The 10,560-nt window shown below is 54.7% G+C and overlaps 1 protein-coding gene across 1 annotated transcript; it reads left to right on the top strand.

Annotated features, from left to right (window-relative positions):
* Window positions 1-2,113: 2,113 nt before the first annotated feature.
* Window positions 2,114-5,425, top strand: ARL4C (ARF like GTPase 4C). The gene has a single exon (XM_084524029.1). The coding sequence runs from the start codon at window positions 2,163-2,165 to the stop codon at window positions 2,739-2,741; it is 579 nt and encodes a 192-aa protein (XP_084380155.1). The 5' UTR covers window positions 2,114-2,162; the 3' UTR covers window positions 2,742-5,425.
* Window positions 5,426-10,560: the final 5,135 nt, after the last annotated feature.

The following is a 10,560-nucleotide window of genomic DNA, read 5'->3' as shown; positions in this document are numbered from 1 at the left end:
AGAGCCACAGCCCTGGCAGAGCTCACCCCAGAATCACTGGCAGAAAACCAGGGGGTCCCCCAAGCCAGCTGGAGGTGCCAGCCCCACGTCTTGTCCCTCCACAAGCCATCTGAGGTCTGTCTCTTAGCACAGCCTTCGAGCTGTTCCCACAGCCCAGGTGTTAGTCACAGGGATGCTATTAATTAGCCTCAGAGAATCCCCGAGAACGGGGGCAGTCCTAATTACAGGCCTTGCCTCCTAACTTTGTTTGGGCTGGCGTCTCTGCTTTTAAGGCAGAAACAAAAGGGAGCAGACTAAGACGACCGATGCTAGAGAGAAGAAATGGGTGAGAGGCGCCTGCATGCTCTAGGAGCTGCGACACTCTCTGCAAACCAATTTCCCCCCCAGGTCACTGGATTTGCCAGAGCCTGCTGACAAAATCTGCTGCTCCAGGGCTTCGTTTTGCCCAGGTGATACAGGGCTAATTGGTTGTAGATCAGCGATCACCATCAGGGATGCTCCGTGCCTGTGCAGGAAGCATCCCCGCGTTGTCCACGGGCACGCAGCTGGTGGATGTGTGCGGTCTCCATCCCTTTGTGTGCCACCGAAATGAAAAAAAAGGAAAGAAAAAGGAAAAAAAATACACATCGAAGCACAAGATTAGCTGGGGGAGGGGAGATGGGTTGGTGGGGCTGGGAAGAAATAATTGCCATGTCTGAAAGCAGTTACTATGGCAGCAACAGCCTTCTTGCTGCTGGAGCGAAATGTTGGGGACCAGCATTTTTGCCTTTGTCAGATGCTCCCAGACACACATTTAGATGCTAATGCTGGCTTTAACCTTGGCTGCATAACCTCAGGGTGAGGGGCAGAAAGTAGAGGAGGGAGGGGGATGTATGGCAAAGATGGGTTTCGGCTCCCTAAATTTGCCACTGAATGGACTGGGCACACTCCTCTCAGCTGCGATTAAGGCTGGTATTTCTGCGCTTAATATTCAGCGGAGGTCTTAACAGCTTATTTATGGATAGCTGGCATTAGCTGCAGCATAATTCACCACCGCAACGCTTCTGTTTATCTCCGTCCCCTTGGGATCATCTGATATAAGGCCATTTTTTCGAACATCCCCTAGGTTTGATCAGCCTGTCTATCTCATCTTGCCTTTATTTATAACCCACAATCAATGCTGGGGTGAAAAAAAAAAAAGAAAAAAGAGGGGAAGCTTGCCCTTCGACTTCAGCTGTTGGGAGAAAGAAATTTTGGTGGCCTGTTTTGACAGGGAAGCCTTTCAACCTGAGCCTCAGATCTGTCTCCAGCAGCGGGAATGAAGGAGGAGCAAGGGAGGGGAGCTTTGGCTCCTGCAGTAGAGGTGATGGAGGGGAGAGGGCTTCCCAAAATGTGTCCAGGGGCTGGCAGTGCTGTCCTTCACCCACATAGGGGGTTAAGCCTGCTGTAAGCCCTCGGTAAGATCCAGCTACTCCCAGAGCTCGTGGCACAGCCCTGATCCTGCCCTGCTCTCGTGTTGAGCCCTCGCTCAGGACGTGGTGGTTTGGGCATCACCACCCTGCGGGTTTGGCTTTGTGCAGTGCCACCGAGCTCGGAGGGAGCCCTCGCCACCTCCTCCCCCTGGAGCTGGCACAGCACCTGGGTCAAAGCAAGGCTGCGATTATCCGATGGAGGGCAAAGGGTGTGCTGGGTGGGTGTTTGACCCCATAGCCAGCCCTGCACCTGCGTGACACCACACGCCGCGCGTGGAGGTGACACGGTGCCAAGGAGGTGACACCGTGCCAAGGAGCTCGTGGGCATTTCCACCAAGAAAACAGTGCCCAGGGTCACCTCCCGAGCAATTCGGCTGGGAGGAACAGCGAAGAGGCAGGGAATGAGGGAAAGAGGCAGGGAAAGAGGCAGGGAAGGAGGGCAGGAGGCCGTGAGGGAAGCGGCGGCGCGGCCCCTCCTCCCGGGCGGGGCGGCAGGCGGCGGCCGGCAGTCCCCGAGCCCCGGCTCGGCGTGGAGCCGCCAGCGGCCGAGCCGAGCCCTGCCGAGCCCAGGAGAGCCCAGCAGGGCCGAGCCGAGCCGGGCTGGGCCGAGCCGAGCCGGGCCGGGCCGGGCCGCGGCCATGGGCGCCGGGTTGTGAGGGGAGGAGGAGGAGGAGGGGGGGGCGGGCGGCGAGGGGCGCCCCGCGGGCGGCCATGGGGAACATCTCGTCCAACATCTCCGCCTTCCAGTCCCTGCACATCGTCATGCTGGGGCTGGACTCGGCGGGGAAGACGACGGTGCTGTACCGGCTGAAGTTCAACGAGTTCGTCAACACCGTGCCCACCATCGGCTTCAACACCGAGAAGATCCGGCTGAGCAACGGCACGGCCAAGGGCATCAGCTGCCACTTCTGGGACGTGGGCGGCCAGGAGAAGCTGCGCCCGCTCTGGAAGTCCTACAGCCGCTGCACCGACGGCATCATCTACGTGGTGGACTCGGTGGACGTGGACCGGCTGGAGGAGGCCAAGACGGAGCTGCACAAGGTGACCAAGTTCGCCGAGAACCAGGGCACGCCGCTGCTGGTCATCGCCAACAAGCAGGACCTGCCCAAGTCCCTGCCGGTGGCCGAGATCGAGAAGCAGCTGGCCCTGCACGAGCTCACCCCCTCCACCACCTACCACATCCAGCCCGCCTGTGCCATCATCGGCGAGGGGCTGACGGAGGGCATGGACAAGCTCTACGAGATGATCCTGAAGCGGAGGAAGTCCCTCAAGCAGAAGAAGAAGCGGTAGAAGCCCGCAGACGCGTGGACGGGTGGGAATGCAGACAAAGGAACCGAGGGGGAGAGAGAACCAAAGCGATCCTGTTTTTTGTGTTTTCCTTTTTTTTTTTTTTTTCTCCTTCTTTTTATTTTTTTTTGTCCCTTTCCAAACGAAACGACGACAATAGCGGTGATAACAATACCGCTCCTGCTAGCCAAGCCCTGATCCTGACTGCGGGCGAGAGCCAGGATCTCCTTCTCCCGCTCTTCCCCCTTGCCCACCACCCTTTCCCCGGCCGGAGGGCGGCGTGGGGCACGGGGTGGCTGCTGGGCTCTGAGCTGGAGATGCCCTGAGCCCCCTGGCCGGGCTGGAGATGCCCTGAGCCCCCCTGGCTGGGCTGGAGATGCTCTGAGCGGGACAAGATGCCGCGGGCGGCCGAGAGCCCGTGGAGCCGGGGTGGCCCCCCCAGCGCCCCTCCGTCCTAGCGGGGCGCGGAGGCCAAGGGGTGAACAGGGCAGGACCCTGTTAAAGTGCATTTGAGAGAGGGCGAACGCGCGCCTGGAGCTTTTAATGCAAGGTCAGCCAGCAAGGAGGGCGGCTCTCGGCTGCCTGCATCCCTCGCCGGGGGGCTGGAGTAGCGTAAAATGGGGGAGATGGCCGAGGGGACAAAACCCGGACGAGGGGACAAACCCCAGCCATGGGGACAAACCCCGGCCGAGGGGACAAATCCAAACCCCGCGGGCTGGTGTTTTAGGGAGCAGATGAGTGCAGAGCACAAGGGCAGGCAGCCTTCAGTAATGCCGCAGCGGCTGGGGGTGTGTAGCAGCTGGTGACTGGTGCTGAGCTTTAAGCTGTTTGCTTAAAAAAAAAAAAAGAAAAAAAGAAAAAAAAAAGAAAAGGGTGAAGTGAGGGGTGTCCAGGAGTCTCTGTTCTCAAAGGCGTGGTTGTGGCTTCTCCTGAAGCAAAGCCACGAGCAGGTCTTTATTGTGCCCAGGCATGTGCCAAGGTGCTAATATGCTCCATTCGGGGTGACCCAAAATACAGATTTTAAGAAAAAAAAAAAAAGCTTTGTACACCACTGGGTGGACCGGTCACCGTGCTGCCCTGCAGCTGGTGCGGGAGGCTGGGGCAGCGCTTGTTAAACGGGAGCTCGGGGAGGTCGTGGCAGGACGGACAGCTGCCGGGTGAAATGGGCAGAGCTTGCAAAACCCTGCAAAAAGATTGCAAAATGTGGCAGGAAAAGGGGACTCGGCAGTGCCGGGGAAACGATGGGGTGTGGACAGAGGGGGTGAGGCGGGGGGGAGGTTATTTTTTTATGAAGATTTAAACCTGATGGAAAGCAGAGAGCCCCCGGTTGCCAGCAGGTGAATGTTTGGGCACCGAGGTGGGATCAGGCCAGGCTGGGGGCCCTGGGGACCGTAAGCCATTTGGTGGCAGTGTTTTGGCCCGGGAACCAGCTCTCTGCGGGACAAAAGCAGGATCCCCGCTCCCCACGTTGCCCACAGACAGGAGGGAGAGCCGGGCAGGCAGGAGTTTGTGGTGCTTTTCCACCAGCATGCCTGTTCGAAAACCCTCCCCGAAACAGCCAAGGAAGCCACCAAGCAGACAAAGAAAAAAAAAAAAAATGCCCTCAGGTTTCAGGGAGTTGATTCTCCCCTTGCAGCGACGAGCGCGGTACCTTTCCAATGGCATTTTGTCAGAAAACAAACGCTGCGGCCAAGCAGTACGTCTCTTGTTATTTTTTTTTTTTGTGGGATTTGAGTTCCTACACGAGTCCCGACCTGTGCGCGGAGCGAGTGGGCTGGTCCCATCAGCTTAGGAGGCTCTGTGCCTGCCTCGTTGGGTTTCCTTTGCTTTGTCTTCACCTGGAACACTTTGGTACTTGCTGTTGGGAGAGAGAGCAAAATATTTATTTTTGATGCCACAGAAGCCAAACACTTAAACCTTTTTTTTTTTTTTTTTTTTTTTTGGTGAGTGACCTGTTCCAGGGGCAAAACACAGAACTCCTTTTGCCCGCCACCTCTTAAAAAGAACGAATGTGGGCGCTGGTTGTGTGTTTTGCCTCCTCGCCGTCAAGGTGTGGATCTTGGGTCTGCTGGCACCGAGCATCCCCTCGGAGATGGGACTGCTTTTCGGCCGAGCTTTCAGGCACGCGCCCGGCTCGCGTGCTCCAAGGCTCAGCCGAGGCAGGCGGGATGCTGTCGGGGTGCTGTTCCCACCAGCTCGGCTTTCTGCAATAATTAAAAGTACTTCTCCAATTAGTAGCTAGTGGCTTCCGTGGTATTTCCGTAACGTTTCACGACTGCGTGCTGGTTTTCCTGTGTGAAGATGAGCGTCGCCTACGGTGGGCTAGAAGAAGAGGTGCTTCAGCAGAACAGCAGCTAAAGGGGACTGACTGCCCGTGTTGGTTGTTGCTCTGAAAACAAGCCGAGCGTTTTGCGAGGTTGTGTGTCCTCTAAACCTGTTTGAATGACCCCTTTTTTTTTATTTTAGCCGACGTCATGAGGTACGGGTCTCACTCCACGAGGTACCTCGCCGTGTGCCCATCAGTGTTGGAAATCCTGCTGCCTGTGTCTTAGCCCTGCCCCTGCCCGTCAGTCTCTGTCCCTCCTGTCTTTCCTCTTTTTTTAAAAAAAGATGCAGACATAATGCTGTGAACTGAAATAAATTATTTATACAATGAAAGGGCCTGATAAAAAACAAACAAAAACCAACACGTGTCCCTCCGCTTATTTCTCCTTGTCAGCACCGCATTTTAGGGCCGCTTCCCAGAGCTCGACACGGCGGAGGTTGCTCCTGCCTCCCTTGGGCACCGGGACAGAGAAGCGACCTGCTTTTGGGCCAGCAGCCCAAAGGACAAACCCTGGGACAGGCCATCCTCTGGGGCATCAGGAGCATGGAAAGCTCTGCAGTGGAACTCCAAAACCTTTGGCAAGCCACCTGATTTTTCAGCATCTGCGCTCCCGTGTGTAAAAGGGGAGAACACTTCTCTGCCGTGGCTATTTTCTTCCCTTCTCCCTTTTTGTTTTAAACCTACGTGAAGGTACTTCACGGCCCTCAGAGGAGTGAGGTCTTGCTTTCGTTTGCTGGAGGAGGTCGGGGTTTTTGTGGTGCAGGCAGGGGCACAGCTGGGGCTGCAGGGGTTAAGGCACCGGGCAGGCATTTGGGAACAGGATGCTGCTGGGCTGAGCTGAGCTGCAGGCGGCCCCTGCTCCCGGGTGGCTGCTGACACAGGAAGCTTGGGTGACATCTCGGAGATGAGAGCCAGAGCGGGTGGTAAACGACTTTTTCTATTTTATTTATTTATATATTTTTAAGTGGTGACTTTGCAGCTGGTGAGGAAACGAGTGGGAGCGGTGATGGTACGATCTGACAGGGCACGGAGCAAGCGTGAATCCTGTGAGAGGTTTGCCCAAAGCTCATCCCGCATGGCCTCCAGCACGCCCGGGTGCGAGGATGTGCTGTGTGCATTGCAGGATCAGGCCCTGGTGCAAAGGGAAGGACCCATCCCTGAGCTGGGCTCTGCGATGGAAACAGCCAGAAGGGTTGGGGCTGTAGGTTTTGAGAGGTTGGGGCTCGGTGTGTGGCTTCACCAAGGTCTGCTGCCCTTGGGCTGCGAGCAGGGGGGCTTAGCAGGGGTGTCCTGCAATTTATCTAACCCTAAAGCCACTCCTCGTGCCTTGAGCTGCATGGACAGACGTCCTCCTTCAGGCCACGCAGCCTCTCCTCCTGGCTGGAGAGTGCCTCTGTCAGCAGGGGCTCTGTGTGTTTGGGCCAGTTGTCATGAAAACCTTGCACAAGGAGCTCCCTGACCTCACAGTGCCCCGAAGCAGCGCTCCAGCCCTGATTTACACTGCTGCACCATCTCCCCGAGCAGGGAGGCCAGCAAAACAGCCAGCAACGCTGGGGCTGTGGCCCCCAGCACCACAGTTTTTGGGACCCTGATGGTGTGTGGGGCCCAGGGCACCAGGCAGTGCCCCAGGGGGAAAAAGCAGCCAGGAAGCAGCTGGGGTGTCCGCTGCACCAGGGCTCTGTGACTTCTATCACTCAAAGGGCAAGAAACTACAAGAAGTGTCCCATCTCCAGGGGTTTTGCTCCAGCTGATGGTGTTTGGGACAGAAATAAGCTCAGAGATGAGCTAGTTGCTTCAGAAACCCCTCCAGCAGCCTGGTGTGCCCCACATTTTCCTGCACATCGTTTCATGATGCCTCCTTCATCCCAAGAGCCCTGCAGCTCCTCGTCTGCACTTTCTGCCTCTGCCTTGCCTCCTGCTCTCTCAGCTGAGCACATCCTTCTCCCTCCCTTCCTCCCCAGTTTGCCTTGTTAAGCTAAATCCCTCTGCTTTATTTCAAATGGGATTTGCTCCCAAGCAAGTATCTTTAAAGGAATCATCTTGGTTAATGTAATTCCTGGAGCACCGAAGCTTTGGAGCACGGTGCAGTGCAAAGAGATGTTTCTCTGCACAGCACGAGGTACTTTTGCTCAAGGTTTGGGTGGCGTGAGGGTGACCACCTCTTGAGAATAGGCTAAAAAAAACAACCTGCTGATTCAAACTGAGGCCCTGTTTGCTTTGCTTTCATTCATCCCAGAGCTTCTTCAGCGTGAATTGCCCCCGATTTTTGTATGAGCAGCAAAAGGCCACTGCCGTGAGTCAGGTCTGCAGGACACCAGGCACTTCACAAGCATATCATGCAAAAAAAAAAAAAATAAAAAAAATAAAAAAAATAAAAAAGAGACAGCACTCACCCATTAGGACAAAATTGAGATGTTTCAGCACGAGCATATCCTTAACGAAGGCAGTTTGTGATGAGTAGGGAATATGGAGAGAATAGTCTGGGAATATCTGCTCCAAGGAAGCACTCTTTATTTCAGCTTAGCTTGTGTTTGCTTCCATCAGATATTTAAGTGAGGAAACCTTATATAAAAAAAGCAACTCTCCACAACTACATTCAGATATTGGTGGCAGGTGAGTGATGAGCCCATCGACCCCGCAGGTGTTGGTGCTGGAGCCATACCCAGCGGCCAGGTGAGCAGCAATAATCCCCCGTGCCCAGGGGCATTGAATCAGCACTAACGACCTCTTTGTCCTCCCTCCCTGACAGTCCTGACTAATGGCATCTCCTGGAAAGCTGCTTGCAAAAAAAACATCAGGATGAGGAGTTTGCCAGAAGTGTTTCTGTGCCCATGGCCACGGGGTGCTGGCAAATGCCAGGGAATGGGAGGCAGAGCTCACCTCACCCAGCAGAATTATTATTGTGTTGTTAGTGTTACTTTGGCCTGGTGTTTCCCAAATTTTGCAGCTGAAACGGGCTGCTGTCAGCTTGGGAAGTTTCTTGTGACCCAGTGCTGGGGCTGGAGGATTCCCAAAAGCTGGTGTCTGGGGAGAGAGGTGCACCATGTGAAGCTCCTGGTCCCATCTGGCGCTGCTGTGGGTCTGTAAGGGAGGGTTGCTAGTGTTTTTCTTACTCCCAAGGCTAAAAAAAATAAATGGGTGGTGTCACGATACTCAGATCCCTATCCTAAAGATGCTTAATGCATAGGATTTATGTCTCTCACATGCTGGGGAAAGGGTTTGAGTGGTATTGGGGCAGTGGGAGATCAAGGCAGGCACTCCTGCTTGCGCTGCGGGCAGCGGAGCCGTGCCAAGGTCCAACCCCCAGCATCTCCATGCCACGCTGACTTAATTTTACGAGTGGTGGCTCTCTGAAAGCCCACCAGCCTCCCAGTGCAAGCGGCTCCTCGACCAGGGAAAGCAGATCTGGGCACTGGGTATGATGCCGTGGCACCAGGGTGGTGCCCTTGCTGTGCCACCCCCTCGGTGCTCGGTCCTGTCCCGTTGTGTAGCTCCAGCCCATGGTGCTCAGGGTGACATTCCCCGTTCGCACTGGGCTGGCTGAGGGTATCCCGGCTTGCTCAACCCTGCTGTGGTTTCGAGTGAGCACAGAGGTGGAAAAAAAAAAAAGGAAAAAAAAAAAAAAGTGGCAATGGGAAATGGGAACACAGGGCAATTGTTGTGCTGGCTAATGTTTAAACAGCTCTTGGAAAGCCCCCTCCCTTGCTGCTTGCACTCTCTACCCCTTCTAACAAGGGGACCCTTTCAACTATTTGGCAACTTCCCCATTCTCTGGCTTCTGCTGCCCATGTAAAATCTCCAAAGGCCAGAGGAGGAATGGCAATGCTGCAGCTTTACAATGTTTTCCTGCCCACTGCATCCTCCCAGGACGGACTGTGCTCATTCCCAGCCAGCTTTAGAAACCACCTGAGAAGGAGGAATTTGTCATAAATTGGTGGTGGGTGCCCAGACGACAAGGGATTATAGGAAAAAAAATGGAAAAATAATGCAAATCCACACCGTTCTTGTTGTGTGCAACTTGTTCTTCATCCAAGCCTGGTAGCTCGTGAGCCACATCCCCAGAAGAAATGGCCTTTGGCCCTGGCTGTGCAATTTCCAGGTCTCAGAAAGGGATGAGAGGAGGGGATGGCTCCTGGGCTCAGCCTCTGGGATCTGCTGCATTTCTTGTGGGACTTCCAGCTGGGGCTGGGACTGGAGGTTAACTGGGAATCGAACAACCCCTTCCCTGACAATTTTTCTGCAGCTTCTGGCACCAAACCCAGCCGTCTTCCCACCCAGCCCAGCGTCCCTAAAGGTGCTGCCCATCATCATCTTTTCGTCACAAGGGTGTGATGGAAAGAGTAAGCCGAGGCTGGAAAGGGATGAAATAATTCCATGATGAATCACCCCTCACCGGCCACAAAACCTCAGCAGGACAAAGAACTCGTCTGGGGCCCCCTCCTCCCTCCCCTGCTGGCTCCCTGCAAACCTCGAGGAGAGCAAAGACGGTAGGGGAGGGAGCAAAGCTGTTTTACTGAACCTTAGCATCAGCATTTCTTTACAGCCTGCCTGCTTTGTGTCCGTAGCAATTGCTGGGGTGGAATGGGGGAAAACCAGCCTGATTGCAGACGAGAGGTGTTGGTGGGACGGTGTTTGAAGGGAGCGGTGGAGAATAAGGCCATAAACCTGCTGGGAGGTCACTGAAGGGGCTGTTTTGGGAACTGCGAGCCCTGCTGGAGTTTTATCGCCGTGGTCTGAGGGGTTGTAACCTCTGAGGATGCTCTGAGCTGAGCAGAGCATTGCTGTGATTTACTGGCTTATTTTAAGCTGAAAGCTGCCTTAGCCCTGGATGAGGGTTAAAGTTCCTTGCAAAACTTTGCAAATAAGTCCAGGGTTCATTTTATATATACGGATAAGGCCGAGACTGTACCCAGAAGGACAGCCGAGGTGTATTTAGGGGTCACTTGTGCTTGAGCATATATGCATGTTGGAGACTGGGGGGGAAGAGCACATAAATCTCCCCTAGACAGAAATTGCGATTTCTGTGAATTCTGTAAAACTGAGTTCTGGCATTCTTTGCACTGAAATGGGGTCTGGGAGCCTCTGCTGCGTTTGGGGTCCCCATATGCTTGGTGATCAATAAACCAGGGTGAGAGAAGCCCTGCCCAAAATGTTGGTGCCTGTAACATAACGGAGCTGCTTGGAAACCATCTGGTGCTCCTCCTCCCTCGCCACCCAAAAATGATAATTGGTAAAAAAAATGAGCCACTCCATGGAAATGCTGATGGCAAAATGCCACCGAGGGAGGTGGAGGGGGATGGCGGGGAGGAACCAAGCAGCACTGGCCTCTTTGTTTGGGTAATGCTGAAACAGCAGTGCCGGAATGGCTCACGTTTGCTTTGAGATGGCTCTTCATCTGGAATTATTTTTAAGGCAGGTTCTGTTACTAAATGTATATAATGAAATCTACCTTGGCATCCGAGCAGGGCAGAAGGCGAGCGTGTGATCCCCAGCATC

This window comes from Aythya ferina (genome assembly GCF_964211825.1).
Source record: "Aythya ferina genome assembly, chromosome: 6".
NCBI lineage: Eukaryota > Metazoa > Chordata > Aves > Anseriformes > Anatidae > Aythya > Aythya ferina.
This window is presented reverse-complemented; position numbering and strand designations above follow the sequence as displayed.